Here is a 22766-nt window from a genome sequence, read left to right as displayed (position 1 = left end):
GATTTAGCCCATTTTACAATGTAGGAGTCTTACTTACAGATGTAGATCTAGAAAACTATGTCTCTGTTTTTGTGATAATCAATAAAGTGGGTGAATTGAATTGAACTGAATATTTTTCAGAAAAAAAATCAGTAAATTAATCATTCATTTTGCACAGCAATATATAAGTTGGCCTTTTTAATATTTTTATTGTGCTAAACTCTTGCAATAAAATATGGAGGAAAACCAAACTGCATGAGCTGCACTGGTGACTATTACTGGTTACAGTGCCTCAGGGTTAGGGGAAAACCCCAAAGTAGATGCTGAGAAGCAAGAGAGAGAGAGAAAAAAAAAAGTCATGTCAAAAGAATTATGCACTATTTTAGTTTATCATTTAACATTTGTAACAAGTATGATTTGTAGGTCCGACATAGTGTGTGCAAAATTTCAAATATATGCTGTCTCAGGGAGGTCAATGCATTTAACTTTTGATGTGTGAAATCTTACAGTTTGCTACATAGTACCAGTACAATGTTGTTAAGGTTGCCCTTGATTGTTTGTTCTCCTTTGTGTATTTGGTAGATGAACAACAGGATGGAGTTGACTCAACACCAGCATTGAGACTGAAGTAGCCAGCTTTCCTGTAACTTTGACTTCAACAAGTGTGATTCCCGTAGACAGACAAGAAAACTCAACAATGCTCCTCCCTCGACTGACTCAGGCCGTTAGGACCTTTGCTGATGTCACTGCAGATGAAGATCCCCCAGACGGTGGGTCTATGACCTTAGCACAGAAGAGGGTCTACCAAGCACGCAGAACGACTTCTCCAGGTAACGACTCAATTGACGGGAAGTGGAACAGCAAACCCGTTCCATACGGGAACCTGATGGCCGGTGTATTAAGTCTCTTTGGGGATTTCACAATTCTGCATTGAACGGGTTGACTTGTGTTTTTAGATTTCTTAGCATGTTTGGCTCAAATATGTATATTTGTATCCACAAGTGATTGATTTACGCCCTTTTACTTTCATTTGGGTCATTGGAAATAATTCATATTCATTTAATAGCCCTAATTGACAAATTTAGAGGCCAATTCTCTTAATTTCATGCTTGACAAAAAACAAAAGAGAAAAAGGAAAGCATAAGGTTTTAGTAAGTAACTAGCCAATAATGAACCTTCTTTTACCAGCAACTCCTTTTTATTTTATTTTTTTTTTGTGACAGGTCTGACCTGGAAAGAGTTTGGAGAAGCCGTTCTCCACAACTCAAAGGAAACAAAAGCAGAGGCTACAACCACATTACGGAACATTGTGCACCTCTCTCGCTGCATTGGTGAGAAACACTGTTAACGGCTCTTATCCATGAACAGAAAGAAAGTCAGTGAATGTATGCTACTGACTGCGGAGTTTTTGGCATGATGGCTTGCTTGTCCAATTCATGGAGAGTTTAGAACAGCTTTAGAGAGCTTCTGTAAATTAAATGTCAGATTTTTAAGAAGTGTAATGAGAAAATAGTAGCAGTATTACTGTAAAAGTGGATATTTTCGTGTGACTAATTTTTTTGCGCTTGGCCGCGCAAGAAGAATTTTGCATGTTTTTAATTCCGCGGAATCAAGACATCACGCACAGGAACGTATGGCAAGCAAAAATATTCGCGTGCTTTTATTTTCGCGCTAGTTTCTGGTTGCGCAAAATGCGCGTAAATTTCAACACCACGAAAATTTCCACTTTATAGTAGTAGTGGTAGTAGCATCAGCAGCAATAGTAGTAGTAGTAGTAGTAGTAGTAGTAGTAGTAGTAGCAACAGCAGCATCAGAAGCAGCAGTATTAGTGTCTTAAAGGGGACCTCCGGATGATTTTTAGACTTTTACATTTGAACAACTATAAATTAGTTATACCGAGTACAGAGTTTAACAATTTATAGTGATTGGGATGAGGAATAAGAATGTTTTCAAAATTTATAACATATTGCAATGAACAATGATGATGACATGTTAGCCTCGCCATAAGAGTGCATGAGTTGGTACTGATACTAGAACTCCTTGTGCTTCACTGCACATGACTAGCAATCGTATCAACCCAGTACCTTGTCCCATTCGAATGAAGATAAAAAATGAATGGCATGGGTTTGATCACAATCTTGTTAATTGGTGCAAGATTGAAATTTGTGAATGCATTAATAAAGGCTGCCATAGATCAGGATCTTTTCTTCATTGTTCATGCTGTCTTCCAAATCCTTGCAGCTGGTGCTGATGCCACTCCTGAAGCTGTAGAAGCAACTGCCGTGTTCCTGTGCAGGACTCTCCACAATGCAGTCAATATCGGTCGCACTGAATCCGAAGCTGTGTCTTCTTCCGTGGGACCTCACTCCACAGAGCACCTGGTGAAAGTCCATGGTGAGATCCTGCGTCTACTGCAGCATGTCCCCAAAGATGTCACAGAAGCACTGTTCGAACCCGACAGACCTGAAGAAAACCCAAAGGAATTTGGACACAGCATCACTTTCTCCTACGATGACAGGACCATCGATGTTGATGGGTTTGATGATGTTCAGGTTGAGCCTACTGCTGTTCCTGAACGTGAAATTCGCTTCACACATTCCTCCCACTCCTCAAACAGCACCAATAATGCCAAAGTGGGCCCAGCCAAAGGGCAGGCAGACTCTAAACTGGCCTGGCTTGAGGAGGAAGTAGGTAAGACGCTGTGCCGGGAAGGGAGCAACTCTCTGGGATTGACAACAGATGCCCTCTGCCAGAAGCTACTTGTGGAGCTCACATCGGCCAAGACAAACGATGAACTTCAGACAGATGTGAGTCTAATTTGGTTTGACATGTTATGAGACTGGCATTATTCTCTATGGCCCCCTTTTAACATAGCCTTTCAAACTAGAGTTACCATGACAATGTCTGGGTAACGTCCCAGTATTTTTTTTTTTCACACTGCCTGTTAAAACAGTTCTGGCAAAATGTTGCTTTGACATTGCCCCGGTAACTTGCCAAATTCTACCCGAGCCAGCTACACAGTTTTGTAGGGTAATTGGCATTACCTTTACGTTACTGCGACAATACCCTGGCAATCTTCCTATTAGAATGCAACTATGGTTATTCCTTTGGTACACTCAACATGTATGGGCACCATTGCAGATAGAGAATAATTGACACGCCGTGCCCAAATCACACGCACTAATCACTTGAAAGTTGAGATCAGTGATTGAATTAACCATGTATTGTATGTGCACAATCTAGAATTATACTAGGCCCATTTACACTTGCTTGGAAAAATTGTGATTTTTCTAAAATTGCGACATTTGGGTGCAAATTGCCAAGCAACTACGCCCAAACGCTCTCGAAACATCGCCAGAAAAATGTCCAGCCGGAGTGCGATTTTTTGAAACATCGCGATGTTTGAGGCAAAGTTTAGCAAGTGTGAACCCAAGCTGGAGAAATATCACGATTTTTCATCACGTGACATTCAGTATCGGATTGCCCTGGGAGTTTACGCACGATCCCGATCCCTCTTTGGAACATGTAGGGAGTACGTCGGCCGCTGGCCAGAGTACAGGGTACATGCTGACAGTACAGGTAAACGGCTGATCCTCAGCACGTGGTCTCTCACCTCCCTGATAAAACTATATTGTATTATGAAAACTAGTAACAAACCTCAATGTTCTCCAACCATGTATCACCACCCCATAATGACTCATAACCCCATAATTACTTAACAAAATAATGTTCTCCAAGAAATGTGTTGATTTTGGGAGTGCCCATACTGCTCTCGGTATACGTTGACTTTGTGGAATACAGGAGTATGTAACAAGTGTCGGTAAAACAATGGTGAGTTCTTGCTGTTGCCTGATGAAATACCAGTACTAAAAGACGAGCCTACTTCTCACAGTAATCTCACTTTCGTCATTTCGGCGAAATTTTGTGATCCTCCTGGATGCTACTTTCATCAACTTTCCCATACTAAGCTGAAGTTTTACACACCTGCTACGTATGTGATCTAATATAGCAAGCTATGTAGTTTTCCCGTAAGTTTACACTCTAGAGAAACACAAATTTATGTGTGCATTGGACTGATAAAAATCCATGGCTCAATGTTCCAACCAGCTAGCTAGCTGTGAGCAAATAGACTGCTCTGCAGTGAATACGAATAGCCCGCGCTTCCACTCGTGTACCGTGTTGAAGAGAGGTAAATTACACGTGCGCACTACCGACCAAAAAATCACAATGTTTCGTGAAGCTCAAACTTCGCATGCTTTTGAGCAAGTGTAAACGGTGGAACCAAAATATCGCGATTTTAAAAATCGTGCTGTTAGTAGGTATAAATGCGGCTTCTGTAAAAGTGGAAATTTTTGTGCATTTAGCACAACCAGAAACTAGCGCGAAAATGAATGCACGCAAATATTTTTGCTTGCCATATGTTCCTGTACTTACTGTCTTGATTCTGCAGAATTAAAAACATTCGAAACTCTTTTTACCAGGCCGAGCGCGAAAAATTAGTCGCGCGAAAATATCCACTTTTACAGTTGGTGGTGCAGGTGCTGGCCGGTGGGTGGGGTAGTCGCATCAGTGGACACACCTTCTTTGTGGAAACCTACCCTGGTAAGGTTTCAAGTGTGTGTTTGTTCATACATGTTGTACGCTACTCCTCATTCTCTGATGTGGTTTCATTGCTCAAGGCAAGAAACTTTGTTCTCTGGACATTGTGACATCGTTGCCACAGTGAGGTCTGTAAAAATAGGGCTTAAGATCATAAGTTTTGGGAAATTATGGTACACATTACCAGTTTCTTCAGTTCCATCTATGTAGAATTTGGCAAATTTTCAATTTACTTTGCTCCATATTGCATAAATGTGTGATGTGTCCCACCGTACTCAATATGCACATTAATCATTTGTGTACTTTGAGTGCCAATTGGCACAAAAAGTCCCATTGTGGTATATACACTGTTTGAAGTCCATAGCACAGAAAGGGTTAACTACTATCTCAGGTCAAGTTCTGTAGCAATGTGTGTTTGTCTGCTATCTTCTTGACAGCTGTTTGATCTCCTTGGCTTTGATTGCTTTGAGCTGATTGGACAGCTGCTGACCAATCGAAAAGACATCGTGACGGAGGCCACTCAGACCAACTTGGCCAGAATAGCTGCAGGTCAGAATATGAATAGAATTTCCAAGTATCTGCAAGTTTCGAAGGAGGCAAACTCTACGTGAAGATTATGAATCTCTCTACCATAATCTTGTCATTGACAATTTGTACAGTAAAGTCACATAGGCTGAAATTTGCAAAGGTTCCTTAAATCTAGTTTGTAGGGCATGCAAATTCAATTGTAAAAAGTGATGATTGAAAGTAGTGACATAAAAGTAGTGACACATCGTTTGTACCAGCAGACATCCAGTAATTGATGTGTGTTTCTGTTGGCATGTGCAAGGTACGCTTATATGCCTACAATATTGGCGCTTGGTTTAGTTCATGTTCTTTAATAACCAAAAAATTTTTCTTTCAGTGAATGTGCTTTTGTGAATGTTGCCCCTTTGGGTCTTCATTGTCCAGATATTTTGTGGTCATTCAGTAGGTGCAGGTCTTCAATACCAAAACTTTTTAACCAGACAAAGGACATGAGATAAATCAGAAGAAGTTCCTGTCCTTTGAGTAGGACCATCACAATAGAACCATTGAAGAATGGATTCAAACATACCAAGTACGTACAACTCCACCCATTTGTGTTAACCCGTTGAAGACAAGTCCTGAGAATACTCGGGAAGGCATCTACAGTATGGGAAATGTGTGTTATAGCAAAATCAGTCTGTCCTCAATGGGTTAACATTACTTGTCAAAGATGTGTGTAATGGGCAATGCTGCTGTCCAGTGTAAAGGAAAAGGATTGCAAAATGCAGTCCTTAAATGCCATCTTTACATTTTGGCCTGTTTTACAATTGAGTACTGGTCCGACGAAGTGGATCAGGAATGTTGCATGGCGATAAAATAAGGATGAACATGCAGACATCTTTATCGGCTGATACCACAGAGGGACGCAAGGAGCGCCTGAGTAACCAGAAGCCAACCTACGCCACCCAGGTGACCATCCAGTCTGAGAGGGAGAAGGAGCTGGAGAAGGCACTACGAAAGGAGGAGAAGCGACTGCTGAAGAGAGAGGCGAGGCAGATTGGAGCAGAGGAAGGAGGAGGAGGAGGAGGAGGTGGTGGAGGGGAGGAATTTGACCCCCAGCTTTTGAGAGCCCAAAGGTGAGATGATACCAAAGAGGTAATACTTTTCTATTCTTCTTTTTTTTATACCCCCCAAACACACACATCCACTCACAAAATGATTAGTTACTTCCACCAGAAAGTGAAACCTACGACCGATGGAGGTTATGTTTTCGGTTTCGTATGTCTGTCTGTCTGTCTGTTGTCTGTTTGTCTGTCTGTCTGTTTGCGTACAAGATAACTCGAGAATGAATGAATGACCTTTCTCAAAATTTTCAGGGTGTATTCATAATGATGTGAATAGTTGAAGGTCAAGGGTCATAAGAACATTAAATCTCCTGATAACTCAAGAACAGAAGAATGGATTTTTGCCAGAAGTTGGGGTCATGACGTCAATGGTAGAAGGTCAGGGGTCTGAAGGACGGGAAATAGGCGTAATTTCCCAATAACTCAAGAACGGATGATCAAATTTTTACCAAACTTGCAAAATGTCTTCATAACGAAGAAAGAAAGAAATAATTTAATTTGAGGTCATGAAGTCAAAGGTCAAAGGTCATAGGGATCTCAAAGAACAGAAAATAAGCTTAATCTCCCAATAAGTCAAGAACAGATATCAGATTTTCACCAAACTTGCAAGGTGTGTTTATAATGAAGTAAGACAGAAATTCAATTGAAGTTAGATTTTGGGGGCCGTGAGGTCAAAAGATTTTACTGGGCTGCAATATCACATTGAGTTGTGTATGTTTCAGTACTGTAAGTTTTGTTTGCCTTCAAAATGTTTTGTGTAGATCAGATGTTGCTATACCTCTATATTTCTTTTGAAGGTACTGCGTACAAAATGGCGACATTTTAACCATGGCTGCCTGGCGAGGAGGTCTGCTCTCTTGGAGTGCTCCTCGAGTTATAGCAATGATTGCATGTGAGCATCCAGGTTTACACCATGGTCACCTCAAAATGTTATTGTATCTGATTTTATCAGAGAAAATGCTCTTAGGAATGCAAAGCGTGCACCTCTCTTCACATCAACCCTTGGTCTGGAGAAAGTAACCGGCGCCCCCAGGGAGTGCTACCCAAACGTCTACGACTCTCTGGCCACAGCACAACTCTCTTCGTCCTTCATAGCAGGAACCAAGGTGAGAATTGTGGCACCTGCGACTTAGGAGTCATGCATCAAGCTTTGAATGAAAAGTTAATAGATTTAAAGTCAATGCATTCTGATATTTTGTTCTTTTTTTATGTGAAGCTAGTGTTTTGGCAAGTTGATTTTGTTTTCCCACGTTCTTAAAAAAAAATCGTCATCACTTTTCTCTCATCCTAATCAGCAGCAATACATTATAGTGATCAGTTACGTGGTCTGTATTGTTAATTCTTTTCCTTTTTGGACTGTCCACCAATTCTTTTTATATCGTTCTATCTATCTGTCTGTTTATCTGTCTATCTATCTATCTATCTAATATCTATCTGTCTGTCTGTCTGTCTGTCTGTCTGTCTGTCTATCTATCTATCTATCTATCTATCTATCTATTTATCTGTCTATCTATATATATGTGATTGTATCTATCTTTCTAAATGTGACCCGCTACAACAAAAAGGTCCTAAAGTCGCGCACGGTCGAAGCCGTGAAAATCGAGTTTGAAGTCAGAGCATTAAAGGGGAAGGCTAGTAACTGATCAGTGAGAATCAGTGGAAATGCTGGGAGATGATTGTTCCAATCCTTATGGGATTCATTCAAGAGTTCATTGTATATCTATTGTTGTGTGAAAATGATTTGCTTCAGAATGGTCTCATATTCAAGTCATGTGCAGTTTAATGCTTCCAGGTTAGCGTCCCTGGTCAGTGACGGAGCATTAATCTGCACATTACTTGAATATGAGACCGTTCTGAAGCAAATCATTTTCACACAACAATAGATATACAATGAACTCTTGAATGAATCCCATAAGGATTGGAACAATCATCTCCCAGCATTTCCACTGATTCCCACTGATCAGTTACTAGCCTTCCCCTTTAAAATTGGTCAAAACTTACGATTTTCTGATTTTGATATATTATTGGAGTCTAACATGTCTTCTATCAGCTGTCGAAATTTTTAAGCAAAACGATCAAAGAAAAGATAAAAAAATAACATTTTTCTGAGCCATGTTTTTTTGGTGTTTCAACGAAGCAGAAACTAGTTCGAAAATTTGGATTGAGCGCCACAGATAGGTTCCGCCCCTAACAACGACCAGAGTGATCTCATTGGTCAGTTTGCTGCTTGCTACTAACCGAAACGTGAAGCTCGCACACTGCCCAGTCGACTGGTGCGTGCGGGCGGGGTGCGCTATGCTCAGCCGCTTCTCACATCCTGGTCACTGATTGGTTGGTGAGGAGACCGCCGACGCTGATGTGCTTGAATGAACTCTTCGGGGGTTGCTAGGGCTTACCTTCTTTTGTCCAGAGGTGAAAACTGACTTGCGTGTCCCTTGATCGCGATTGCGTCGAAAGGAAGACTTTTAGGGCGCTTTTCTCGAAACAGTGATTTTCCAGACGTCTCGACATGCGCTCTTTTAAACATCGATATCTCCGCAGCCGATTATTTTTATAAAATGTGTTATATATCAATTTAAAGCAGAAAGATTAGGGGATTATATCATGCAATTTTCAAATAATCGACCTCGCCCGACTTTAGAATCATTTTGTTGTAGCGGGTCACAAATGGTTTATTGTCTATCATTCTCTCCATTTCTCTATAGTAATCTTTCTGTTCGTCTTTGGAATTCATCTCCATTTCTCTTTTAATGTATAATAGTCCATTCCTATATATCCATCCAGTAATCAGAAAATACATAGTTTGCCTTGATGCAGAGGTCAGTGAGATAGTCAGGCATCATTGCAGTAATAGCATAGGCATGACTGTTTAGCAGATGTAGGAATATTCAACATCCCTGATGTTTTTCCCCCCTCTTGTTCCCCCAGATGATGCTGCCATGTGGCTTCCAGAAATCTGCCAACAAAATCTACGAGGAGGTCATCATCCCGCCATCTGAGCAGGCGCCCGTCAGTGTGGGCAAGAATCTCGTTCCAATATCACAGCTTGATGATGTGAGTCCCTATTTTTTCACCAGTAATGCCAAGGTCTTCTTTATCAGCTATGAAGGCCAGTCTCTTTCATTACGTGTAATGTATTTCACTGGTATGCTGTTTAGGTCGATGTACGATTTGATTACCCCTGACTGCTGAGTTCACTGATTGACAATGACAATTCTAGATTTGTGTAGTATGACTTACTGTAAAAGTGGAAAAATTTCGCGGTGTTGAAATTTTTTGCGCATTTCGTGCAACCAGAAACTAGCACAAAAATAAAAGTACACAAATATTTTTGCTTGCCATATGTTCTAGTAGTTGTTGTCTTGATTCCGCCGAATTGAAAACACACGAAACTCTTCTTACCTGGCTGAGTACGAAAATATCCTCTCTTACAGTAATACAAACTAGTTTGCATTAATTAGCTATTGCTGTGAAGTACCACAGTATCCTCTTCTGAAAATAAGAGGGTAAATTTTGCTCTTGTATTTGCAAGATTGGGTGTACTATCTGATGTGTCAAGAGCTTGGATTGTCCAGTCATTGCTTGCATTTGCCACTGTCGAATAAAACTTCAATGAGATGATAGACACATTGACTCTTTATGTGCTATGGTGGAAACCCACTGTGTGCCATATTTATTCTGAGACTGCAGCATAGTCACGCTTTGGGGAAACATTCTGATTTTCAAATCTATGTAACTTTTAGATTTTTGTTACCCTGGACATGTAATGAGCAAAGTTGTAGAGAAAATGCCAAGCTTTGCTTCGATGTAAATTGTATGACGAATCTATGACTGTTTTTCTTTCTAATAGCATGAAGCTGCATAATTGCAGAGGCATGACTTTTCACACAAAACAGTGACAGAAACTTAGAATTTACTTGTAAATCCAGTAGGGAACACCACTTGATAATCGATTACCACATTGAATGCAAGCTACGAGTGAGAGGAATGGAATGGTGAGAAAGGCTCTCATTTTACTGTGGCATTTGGCGATTTATCGAATGGCTTGGGCGCATTTGTGCGTTGAGCAGAATATGCAAACTTGGCATGCCGTCAACTGAGTCAGGCTTGCGAATCTGGCACACAAAGAGTTAGTATGATAAGACGAGGGTTTTTTTGCTGCATTACAAACATACATGTTGGGTTTTGAACTCCTGACATTTTTTCTAGATTGGTCGGGTTGCTTTCCAAGGGATGAGGAGCCTCAACCGTATCCAGTCGGTCGTCTTTGAGACGGCCTACAACACCAACGAAAACCTCCTGATCTGCGCGCCGACTGGTGCCGGGAAGACCAACATCGCCATGCTGGCGATTCTCCAAGAGGTCAGGAAGCATGTCCAGCAAGGCGTCATCAAGAAGGATGAATTTAAGGTCAGTCACAGACTCTTGACATGTTCACTGGATTCGAAGACAGAAAGATTTTTCGCCATGTTACTCCTCTGCTGTTGCGCATTCAAGAAATCATTGGTGAACTTTGCAGCACAGAATCTCAAAAAAAAGTATTTTCTGACTTCCTTGTTACTGTATCTGTTTGTTTCTGTTTCGTGTTTGTTTTTGTATTGTTTGCATTTGTTTTCATGTACGTTTGTTTGGAAATTATTACAATTGTATGTGGGAATGGAAATATGGAAGGGTTTTGCTGTTGAACTGAATTTCACTCAAGTTCCAGACAGTGTCATGCTGTGCACACTGTAGATACTGTATACGCCAAATATTATGCTAGGTTTTTAGTTTCACGAAATTTCGTGAGTCAAGTGCTATTTGCAAATTCAAAAGCATGCAAAAATGTTAACTCTGATCCCAACATGAATGTGACTTGCACATATACATTTTTCCGCTGAACTCCACAATTGCAAATTTAACCACTCATGAAATTGTCATAAAGTCCTGATTTGCTAAAAATTAGACTTGCTAAATATATGGCACATACAGTGTACAATAGTAGACTACACATATGGGACGTGTGTGTGGGAAGTGTACAGCTTGCCTCATAATGTAGCCAATCTTGTACTCTGCTGTTTCATCTGTGCAGATTGTGTATGTGGCTCCCATGAAAGCGCTGGCAGCGGAGATGGTGCGCAACTTTGGCACCCGCCTCGCGCCACTCGGTCTTCTGGTAAAGGAGTTGACCGGTGACATGCAGCTGACCAAGAATGAGATCATGAAAACCCAGGTGAGATCCTAATGTCACAACAGACATATCAATATAAAACCATTTCGTAATTAGCTCATGTGCACTTTATAGGTACAAATGACTTTTCAAATTCGTGAAATACTTCCGTCAAGATGTTTTCATTAATTGGAAAATTGCCCTAAATCACTGTAAATAATTCAGTGTTTATTTATGTCGATGTAGGGTAATTTGTCAATCAGTTGAAATGATTTTTCTTTTTTCTCACTTGTTTTCAAAGCAAAATAATGCATAAGTCAGTGTTAAATACCACAAGAAAATTACATCTGTAAGTTCAAGCCTTGCCAACGTAAGCCCACTAAAGTGTAAATCCTTTATATTGTAGGTAAAATAGTTGTTTTAATGTTTTGACATGAATGTAACTACTTGCTTTCTTTTGAATATCAGCCATTTATATGATACTCGGCAATGTAGTGATAAAGGATGATATGTCTTCTTTGCACATGAACAAATCTTTGCTCACAAACCCATTGGATTGTTTCAATCATCCAGATGCTCGTGACCACACCCGAGAAGTGGGACGTTGTAACCAGGAAGAGCACGGGTGACATCGCTCTCACCCAGCTGGTCAAGCTCCTCATCATCGACGAGGTCCACCTGCTGCACGACGACCGTGGCGCCGTGATCGAGAGCCTGGTGGCCAGAACTTTGAGACAGGTTAGGCTTGAGTCATCAAAGGTTGTAGATACCGATGGGGTAGGGTTCACAACTCATTGTTCACTGTGTACTGAAACACTTCCCCAATGGAATTACCCAACAAGTTTTAGGGGAAGTGTGCTGCAGAAATTATAATCTGATCATTGGCAAATTGGCAACTCATGCTGGAGTGATGTCATCACTGATAGGCTCAGATGTCTGAAAACTGATTCGCCATGAATAGAGATTACCTAATATCTCCTAACTCCCATTGTGTCAGCATGGCCTTCCTATTGGACTATGGCACATTGCTACACCTGAGTGGGCTTGCTAACTTTAAAACTACCATAAATCATGGTGTATTTAACCACACATATTTTCCCACTGAACTGGTCAAAATCAGGGTGCGGTTTATACATCGTTACAGACAATACTTATTGTATGTCTGCATATAGTGTGCAGACAATGTTCACTAATGTTTACAATCTACCATTCTCAGCTTGCCTGTGGATAGTTACAAGTAGGATGGTTGAATGTTTAAATATTTTGGGCATTGTACTGTAAATTTCCTTCTTTTTTTTAAATAAATCAGCACATTTTCTCATGAAGACATTTCACTCAACTCAAGCAACATGTCAGCAGTATCTCCATCCATTGCAAGGCAGTATCTGGTGGACTGTATTTTTTGCCTGACGGCTGAAAAAGGGGGTTGCAGTTAACCCTGTTGGGGACAGACTGATTTTGATATAACACGCATTTCCCATAGACACCTGCCCGAGTATACTCCGGACTCGTCCTGAACGGGTTAATACATGAGTGCGGTCAATGCACTGTTATTTTAATATGGTAGGTCATGTTCAGATGGGTTACTGATGACTGATGCAAAAGCTCAGCAAATTAAGCAAAGTGCCTGGGCACATAAGGCTAACATCTGACTCCCTTCTCCCTCTTACATGAAAGACCTCAGATGTAATTCCAAGATACTCTTTTTTTTGGTAAGTGGTTGACAGTGATTTTGTGTATGTGTATGTGTCCAGGTGGAATCCTCACAGAGCATGATTCGCATTGTAGGCCTGTCGGCAACGCTGCCCAACTACATTGACGTGGCTCGCTTCCTCAACGTCAGCCCATACATTGGCCTCTTCTTCTTCGACTCTCGCTTCCGTCCCGTCCCGCTGAGCCAGACATTCATCGGCATCAAGACCAGCAACATCATGCAGCAGCGCAAGGACATGGACATGGTTTGCTACGAGAAAGTTAGAGAGTTGGTGGACAGGGGCCATCAGGTAACAGTTTTCTCCTCTTCACAACTTCTTTGGCATCTCTTCCTGTGCCTCTTTTGTTTCTTCTATGTTTTGTTGTCTTTTTTCTCCCCTTTTCTTCCCTTTCTCATTGTGATTCTTTTTTTTCTGACCTTCTTCTCTTCCTCTTCAAACTCCTTCATGTCTTTTTCTACTCAATTCTCTTTCTCAATTTTTTTCTTTTCTCTTTCCCTTATTTTTCCTCCACCTCATTCTTTTCCTTCCATTGTTGTTTTACTTTTTCTTTTCTGTATTTTCATTTTCACCTTTTCGTTTTCCACCTCCACGTTGTTCTTGTTTTTGTTTTTTTCTTAATCTTCCTCTTCTTTTCTGCTTCTTCTGCTCACCTTATTCTCCTTCTTCTTCTCCTTGTACTTCTTTTTGTTTTTGTTTTTTCTTTTTCTTCTTTTTCTTCACCTTTGTCTTCTCCTTTTACTCCTACTTATCTTTCTTCTTTTTTCCTCTTCTTTAACTTCTTCTTTATCTTTTCTTTATTCACCTCTATTTTCTTTTTTTTCTCCGTCCTTATTCATATTATCTATTTTCTTTCACAATCATGTCATATTGTAGTCAACAAATTCGAACTACAACAGTGATGTTTTGTATCTTTGATTTTAAAAAAAAAGAAAAAATCATATTCCTTTGTGTGCTTGGATTACCGATTAGCTTTAGGAAACCCCTTAGTGTTGTGAACAATATCCAACGTTCCTGGGCTGAACAGAATTAGTTTAAGCCAAAACATGGTTCCGTGTGCTTGCAGAACTGTCAATTTTTACTCTAATCTGAATAGAATGCTGTGATAGAATGCCATGATAACACAATTTCCGTTAAGTACTGACAAAAGTGGGAAATATTAACCAAAAAGGTTTACCCAAGTACTGCAGTTTCAGAGCTTACCTGATAGTAGTTGGTACTACAGGACGTTTTACATTCGATACCATCAATTATGATATATCATTCCATAGTAGTAACCATCGCTCATGAAAGTGAATTGCATGCAGTTTGTTGTGCGTGCGATTCAATACTACTGCTGGGACATGAATTGATCAGCATGTTCAAGCGGCATTCTACAACCCACTACCAAATTTGGAAGGGTGCTTCTGGAATGAAAGTCGGGGTACTGACTTTTATAATTTCACACTCCTTGATCTCAGAATACTACAAAACAACTTGATACCCTGGCAAATCGTGTCAGCCAGACAAGTTTCTTGGTAAATCTTTCCAATGTATAACAGGCAAAATTCCAAATGGTGGAAGATGAACGTTACGGTCCTGCTGAGTACTATGGTTTAGCTTTAATGAGCAATGGGCAGGTTGAAAAATCCCAAATTTCATGTCTCTCGCCCTCCTCTCTTCACCTCCACTGTTCTCATTGTTGCCATTTCTTCTTCTGGCAGGTAATGGTCTTCGTCCACGCACGGAATGCCACAGTACAGACCGCCCTCTATCTACAGAAGACAGCCAAGGAGGAAGGAGATGCGAGCTTGTTCCACGCGACTCAGTCTTCAGACTACGGATCGGCTTTGAAACAGGTACTCTTTCTAATAGACGTTTTAAGCTTTTGTGGACCAGTGCAAGCTCCATTTATGGTAGCACAAGGTTTCTATGAAGAAATGACAAAGAGCTTGACTGTGTAAAGGCAAGCAGAGTTTTTAAATTTTTGCTTACCTTTAATAATATCAATGTCAATGATCACAGATGATTATCATAGCCACTTCTTTGAACTGAATTAAGTCATTGTTAAAGGGATGGTATAGTTTTGGTTGAGATAGGGCTTTAGGTTTTCAACTTTTTTTGTGAGATAATGAGAAGCCTCATTTGAAATATGAAACAGCATGCAATTGTAAGAGGAATTCAAAGTTTATTTAATGCAAATTGATTTTGAAATGGCTGAGATATCCAAAAACAAAGAGGTCCAAGTGAAAGGTGGGACCCACCTTTTATCAAGACCACTTTGTCATCCTTTGTTTTTTGATATCTCAGCAATTTCAAAACCTATTTTCATCAAATATACTTTAAATTCCTCTCAGCATTATACGCTCTTTAATATTTCATATTAAAGTGCTTTCTAATCATCTCGCAAAAAGTTAAAATCTCTATCCCCCATCTCAACCAAAACTGCACGATCCCTTCAAGTTTGTGTAAATATGTCGAATTATGCATGCCATTTTATGATTGTATCCAGATTGCCAAGTCCCGAAACAAGCAACTCAGAGAGGTGTTCCCTGATGGGTTTGGCATCCATCATGCCGGGATGCTGAGACAGGACCGCAACCTGGTCGAACGCTTCTTTGCTGCTGGCTACATCAAGGCCCTGGTGTGTACTGCCACTCTCGCCTGGGGCGTCAACCTCCCTGCTCATGCGGTGGTGATAAAGGTTAGTTTAGCATTTCATTGGTGGAGATAAGATATATTGTAGTCAGTACCATCCATATCATCATCTTCATCACCATCATCATCATCATCATTATCATCACCATCACCATCATCATCACCATCACCATCATCACCATCATCACCATCATCACCATCATCACCATCACCATCACCATCATCAACTGCATCATCGTCATCCTCATTATCTTCATCATGATTATCACAGTAATCACTGTCATCACCACCATCACTACCACTTTTCATAACTATGATTGCTGATCTCATCATCATTTTAATATCTTCCTCATCGTCATCGGTATATTTGCCACAATTATCATTTTCATTTTTGTCTTTCAATTTTGGTCACTGTGCTCATTATTACCTCTGCTTGTGTTGTTCTAGTCCTCAATTATGTCTTGTAGGCATTTTTTTTGCCACACTCTTCTAGGTATTGTCGGTGATTGATTGTACTTGGATTTCTGGCAAAAAAAAATGTGTAAATTTTTGTTCAGACAGCTATTAAATACTTTAAATGATGGAATTTTAGTGCAAACAATCCATCTTTGGAAAGAGAACAAAATAAGACTTACAATTGTAATGGCTATTCCAGTTCAGTTGGTGTCATATGCTATGCTAAACTGAATCAGAAAATATCAGTAATTTGATTAGACTTTTCTGTCTTATCAAACAATAGGATGTAATGTGCATACATATCTGGTCTTTAAGGAGTGCTGTTTCACTTCAGTGTACTCAGTAGCTGTATAAAACCTTGGGCAACTACAATGTATTCATTCATTCAAGCGTATGGCACTAAGTGTCTGGTTGATACCGTTTGCTGACTATTGCTAGTCACCTGGGGCGAACCACGAGGCATCTGCATCATTCGCCTGTTGTCTTGTGTGAGTAGGTAGGGGTACCGCTTCACTGGGTTGGCACCCTGCTCTTTGCGATGAATGAATGAAGGGGGTTCTTTTACCTGCATGTGTCGTGGCTATCACACACACATGGCACCTCCATTTAATGTCCTATCAGAGGGACAGAGTATTTTGCCTCTTACTAGAGGGGACGGAATGCTTACAACATTGCTCAGTGAGACTCGGGACTCGAACCTGGTGCTCTTGGACGTGAAGGTAGACTGAGCCATATTCCCGCACTTGCCTCCAAAGTAGCTGGACTACAGGCGCACGCCACAACGCCCGGCCAGGGCAACTATCATGAACAGTAATCAAATTAAGGCACTGCAGATCCCATGAGAAGTCAAACCTATGGTCGATTCAATTACAGGTCACATGTCAGCACTCAGCCCATCATATTGCTCTTGCCTTGACGCTTATCATCATCACCATTGGTATTATAACCACTGTCATCCAGCTGCATTTTCATTTTATCACTATCATCGTCTATCTTACTATTCTTCTGATATGTTTCTTCACTGAAACTGCACAAAAATGTTTGTAATTGTATGTACGTATGTGTGTATGAAAGTTTGTGTGCATGTTAGTGTGTCCATCAGTTTCTGCTTTTTTAATGTCGTTTTAATTCTGGTTGGTGGTATCCCAGGGTACTCAACTCTACGATGCCAACAAGGGTGCCTTCAGGGACCTGGGAATCCTCGACGTGTTGCAGATTTTTGGGAGAGCCGGCCGCCCCCAGTACGATCACTTTGGCGAGGGGTATATCATCACAAGCCACGACAAGCTCAATCACTACCTCTCGCTCATGACACGGCAGAACCCCATCGAGAGCCAGTTCATCAACAGCCTAGCTGACAACCTCAATGCCGAGGTAAGAACCTGAGACCCCCCTTGAGCCGGAGACGTTGTAATGTCTTCCGGAGGAAACTCCTCAATTGAGAACCTAGCCCTGATACAAACCTGCTCCATGATAAAGATGTGCCCATTCACAAGCTCATATTCTGACCAACATTTCAAGCAGGGTCCCATTTCATAAAAAATGTGATGAGAGCAACTTTTGCTGGAATGGCAACTTGCCATACATTGTAGCAACAGCCAACCAAGAAGCAGGATTCTTGTCATTACCATGACAACTGCCATTCCAGCAAGAGTTGCTATTATATCAACTTTGTATGAAATGGGGCTGAGATGAGTTCATGTGAAGTGATTTTTGACCATTTTAGTGTCCAAAAATGTAATGTGGCATCCAACTGACATCTGAGATTCACTGTTTTTGTTATTTAAATGCCACTTAGGTTTCTCTTCATATGAAATGTCATAACCTGTATTATTGTTGTTATTGTTATTATTATCATTATTGTTATTGTTATTGTTGTTATTATTATTGTTATTATTATTGTTATTATTATTATTGTTATTATTATTATTATTACTGTTATTATTATTATTATTATTATTATTATTATTATTATTATTATTATTATTATTATTATTATCATTATTATTATCACTATTACTATTATTATTATTATTATTATTATCATTGTTTCTATAAGTCACATTGTCTTTCAAGATGTAATATTCATATAAGAACGGCATGTTCAAAACTACACATTGTATGACTCCCAGTGTAGGATTGCATAAAATGTTCTACAAGCCTCCAAGTTGATGTAAAAAGCAATATAAATATCAGGTTGTTTATGAGCAAAGATGTTGCTTGTTGCAGAAAGAAATCAGGTGGTGATCTTTTTATTCGAAGGCTGATGGAATCTTCATGATTTTTGGAGTAGATTGGAGAAGAATAATCTCCAAGACACATAGCACAAGTTGTATGTTATTCAAATTAATATTTCCTAGTATATTTATGATGATTGTGACATTGGTGGTATTGCATTGCATTGATCATCATGATGGTATCTTGGATTTTGGCAACTGTAGTGTAATTTGTACTACAGTTGAACCTCTCTTATCCGGACAAGTCGGGACCGGGGCTCATCTGGATAAGGGATTTGGCCGGATACGGGAGACTCAATGCTTTGGACATGTACATATACATACACATGTACTGATGTAGCCCATTGTAGTAATGTGTATATTGCAACCTTTTCATTGTTACACTCAGTAACAGACCCCAAAATAGAGGTTCGTGTTTGCAAGAATGAAATCATTTTCTTTTATAAATTCTTGGTATGATTTACCTTAATAATTATTAAGAAATGTATCAAGTAGATCTTGAAAATAAACAGTACGAGTCGACGAAACTACATTTCAAAATTCGATCATCACGGCTCGGCAAAGTCGACTGTAGGTCGCCATTGTTAGATGGTCTCCCTCTCTCTCTTTGTGTGTGAACAATTTTTGAGTGTTCAATGTCATTCGTTGCTCAGCCAATGACTCGAAACAATGCATGTCTATCTAGTCATATCGACGGCTGTGTATGGACCTACATGTATATGTGGCAATGCGATATGAGAGAACTCGAGCGCATAATCTGTCCATGTTCTTGCGATGATTTGGGGATGTTTTGGGGTGTTAAAATGTTTGAAGGTAAGCAATTTGGAAGGAAATTTGATGTAATGTATGTTAATCATGTTGGAATTGATATGAAATTCATGTGTGTTTGTGTAGGAGTTCTCAAGGAGTTGGGAATCCCCCTTTCCTCCCGTAATTGTTTAAAAAAAAATCACGGCGAGATTGCGTCCGTATAATAGAGAGATTCGGATAAAGGGAGGCCTGATAATAGAGGTTCAACTGTATGTGAATCATGTGAATACATGTTAGTGACAAGAATACTGTCTAATTACTGTAAAGCAAGATATTTTCGGCAGCCTGAAATTTTTATGGATTGAAGCCGACAGCCTTTTTCGCGGCATACAGTTACGTAAAGTATTTGCAAATTGCCACTAGCATTTAATGCATATAGTGTAGAAAAAAACTTTTGCTGGCATTTATTTTAGGAGTCTTGGCTCTTGAGATATTCACGAAATGAAAATACATTTGAACATTTCTGGTTTTACAGTAGGTCGGTGTAATAATGGCAACTTAGAATTATTGCTGCTACCTGCATGATGCAATATGAGATGAGTATGTACATTGTTGCTGTGGTATCTGTGTGATCTGCAATAATGGCAAGACTCATCATGAAGTAGTGCCTAGGGAGAAGGTTGTCAAGTGCTAATCTCTTTACACTGTGATGTCTGCATCCCGGTAGATCGCCCTGGGAACGGTGAGCAATGTGGAGGAGGCGGTGCGTTGGCTCAGCTACACCTACCTCTACATCCGGATGCACCTCAACCCCATGGCCTACGGACTCATGTTCAAAGATTCACAGGTCAGTGGCCACAGAACCCACTTTCCAGTTTCTTGGCGCTAAGAAATAAACTCGATGCGATACTGGCTTCAGATAGTAATTGCAATTATTGTGCTAACACGTGCCAAGGGACATGCCAAGGATTGCTTGTAATTCTTGTTGATTTATTCCTATAGATATTAAACTGGGGTGAAAGTAAAACTCAGGTGCATTTAGTCCCAAATAAAGCAAACCTTGCCAGATTGAACCACAGTGGCATGCTCTGGTTTGGTTCAGGGAGCATTCAGTCCCGTTTTCCTAACCATGTCACAAGAGTATTGGTTTTGTACCTTTGAGGCACACAAGTTTGATGAAAGCTCATTTGATATTTTTGTCCTAAAAGAAAACATAATATTAACACATACAATGTGGTATTTCATTTACATTTTACTTTTATCCAAATGATATGAGATTATTTTGCCAATCAACATGCTTCAACTTCCAGAATGATCCAGGACTGACAAAGTTCCGCAACGACTTGGTCACCACGGCAGCACGCAACCTGGATAAGGCTCGCATGATCCGCTTTGTGGAGAGCACGGGAGACCTGCACTCCACAGACCTGGGACGTATCGCTAGCCACTTCTACATCAAGTACGCCACCATTGAGAAGTTCAACGAACTGATGAAGACAGTGATGAGTGAGGCAGAGGTGTTCTCAATGGTGTCTCAGGCGCAGGAGTTTGAACAGATCAAGGTTTGTCTTCGCTTGTACTTTCCTCATTTTTATTCTTTTTTGTTTGCATGAAATATATTGACTTTCTCTTTACTTTTTTGTTCTTAGTGACAGTGCAACAGTTCAGGTATAAGACAATGTGTAAAATAGCAAGCAATCTGGTACATTGTGAAATAGTGAAATAGTGTTTCTTACAGTTTTCAAGACTTTCTTTTTGGGCTGCCATAAATGAAACCATGCATCGGTTACTGATGCTTGAAATTTTTTACAGATGTATGGCTAGCCATCTCTTTGCCAAGTGCATGAACGGCCGCCAAGCGCGCGAACATGGACTACTTGTCACTACTGTGCAAACGGCAAGCCATCTCTTGCTAAGTGCGTGAATGCATGTGTGCAAACTCTTTGTTTATACAAAAACGCATGACAATGTTTTTACTGCTTCTTTCGCCAGTGATCAAGCGTGCTGCCATTTAAAATTAATTCATGGCTCTCGACCAATGAGATTGCAGGATTCTCTCGACCCGTTCTGTAATGTGTTATTTTCGTCTCACATCAGGTGCGAGAGGATGAGATAAGAGAGCTGCAGGACCATTTGGAGGATGACTGCGAGATGCCAGCAGCGGGAGGGGTGGAGAACCCACACGGCAAGGTTAACATCCTCCTCCAGACGTTCATCTCCCGTGGCAACGTAGACAGCTTTTCGCTGGTGTCCGACTCAGCTTATGTTTCCCAGGTAAAGGGTTTTCAACACAAATTTCAACACAAAGGTCCTATCAAAAGGTGGGACCCACAAATTATTAGGAACATTTTTTACTTTGTTTTTTCAATAACTCCGCCATTTGAAAACCGATTTTCATCAAATAAACTTTGAATTCTTCTGAGAATTGTATGCGCTTTCATATTTCATTTGTGGGTTTCGATTATCTTGCAAAGAGTTAAATTCTGAATCCCCCATCTCAACCCAAACTATGCCATCCCATTAACCCGTTGAGGACGAGTCCCGAGTATACTCGGGCAGGGGTCTATGGGAAATGCGTGTTGTAGCAAAATCAAACCGTCCTCAACGGGTTAAAAGTCATTCTATAGGGAGAACCTGTTGGATTTGCAATTATACAATATGCTTGTAGCAGAAAAATGTTTGTGAGATTGGGGCGCCACATACCAAGAGGTCAGCTGGCCTCATGGCGATGGTCTTCAGAATGCATTCACAGGCCAGCAATGTCAGTAGCATCCATGAGTAGACTGTTGATGCTATAATTCTTAGATTTTCTTTTATTCATAGAGGCTTGTATGTATGTGGAGATCTTGTTTGTACGCACGACATCCATAAATTTCTTCTGGTTTCATAGTTATGTCTTTCTTATTCCTTGCCTTTTTGCCTCGTCCTTCCCTAATTTACATAGATGTATTTTGTGTCTTCAATGCCTGGCTAAGTCTATGAAAAGAAATTTATTGGAACTATTTGCAAGATATTGTATTGGTGCAGTATTGGTGCATGAGAGCTGTTTGCAAGTGACTGTAGAGAAGTTTGGAGTAAAAGTTAGATATGATTATATTCATTATTGGAAAATTGAGCAAAGAATATGGGATTCCATCGGGATTCGAACCCGAGACCTCCGGATTGTTAGCCCGGTGCTCTACCGACTGAGCTATAGAATACCCAAGTTCAGTGTTCGTCCCAGAAACCCTAATTAATTCTCAATGCTTGGATGGTCAGAAGCTAAAGCAGTGCGCTCTGTGTGTGACACACACGCACGCACTTAAACCTGGCGTAAACCCGGAGGTTAATTCAACTTGGGGATAAATGCGAGGGATCACCGAAGTGATGCAGCTTTTTGAGCAGCTTTTTGATTATATTCATGCAGACATACTGGTTGAGGTTGGAAGAGGCCAAATGTTATGGTGCAAGATAGAGATCTGTGTTTCCAAAATTTGTGCAGTAACACAACATGGATGGATTGCAGTCATGCTTGAAAATAATATATCGTCAGCCTTACACCAAAAGGGCCTTAAAGAACTTCCCCTGTTATGCCAAAAGGGCACTAATAGTATACAAAGTCTATAGCATTAAGGGC

General features: G+C 40.4%; 1 protein-coding gene and 1 non-coding gene across 2 annotated transcripts in view; one reads left to right on the top strand and one right to left on the bottom strand.

The window, feature by feature from the left end:
* LOC139723933 (activating signal cointegrator 1 complex subunit 3-like) overlaps nt 1-22766 on the top strand; it is a 57709-nt gene that overhangs the window by 598 nt on the left and 34345 nt on the right. Inside the window, exons 2-18 of the mRNA XM_071635137.1 lie at nt 562-809; nt 1203-1310; nt 2221-2786; nt 5016-5127; nt 6005-6221; nt 7162-7315; nt 9138-9263; nt 10419-10619; nt 11281-11421; nt 11932-12096; nt 13113-13361; nt 14774-14908; nt 15562-15753; nt 17313-17537; nt 19878-19997; nt 20461-20712; nt 21248-21424. Of these exons, the coding sequence (XP_071491238.1) occupies nt 677-809; nt 1203-1310; nt 2221-2786; nt 5016-5127; nt 6005-6221; nt 7162-7315; nt 9138-9263; nt 10419-10619; nt 11281-11421; nt 11932-12096; nt 13113-13361; nt 14774-14908; nt 15562-15753; nt 17313-17537; nt 19878-19997; nt 20461-20712; nt 21248-21424 (3273 nt within the window). The 5' untranslated portion in view covers nt 562-676. The remainder of the gene's footprint in view (nt 1-561; nt 810-1202; nt 1311-2220; nt 2787-5015; nt 5128-6004; nt 6222-7161; nt 7316-9137; nt 9264-10418; nt 10620-11280; nt 11422-11931; nt 12097-13112; nt 13362-14773; nt 14909-15561; nt 15754-17312; nt 17538-19877; nt 19998-20460; nt 20713-21247; nt 21425-22766) is intronic.
* Trnav-aac (transfer RNA valine (anticodon AAC)) lies at nt 22278-22352 on the bottom strand. Its single transcript has one exon. It is a non-coding gene; the product is annotated as a tRNA-Val (tRNA).

This window comes from Diadema antillarum, unplaced genomic scaffold (genome assembly GCF_040938485.1).
Source record: "Diadema antillarum isolate AM-2024a unplaced genomic scaffold, OU_Dant_1.0 scf00000015, whole genome shotgun sequence".
Lineage (NCBI taxonomy): Eukaryota > Metazoa > Echinodermata > Echinoidea > Diadematoida > Diadematidae > Diadema > Diadema antillarum.
The sequence above is the reverse complement of the archived record's forward strand: the minus strand, read 5'-3'. Positions and strand labels throughout refer to the sequence as shown.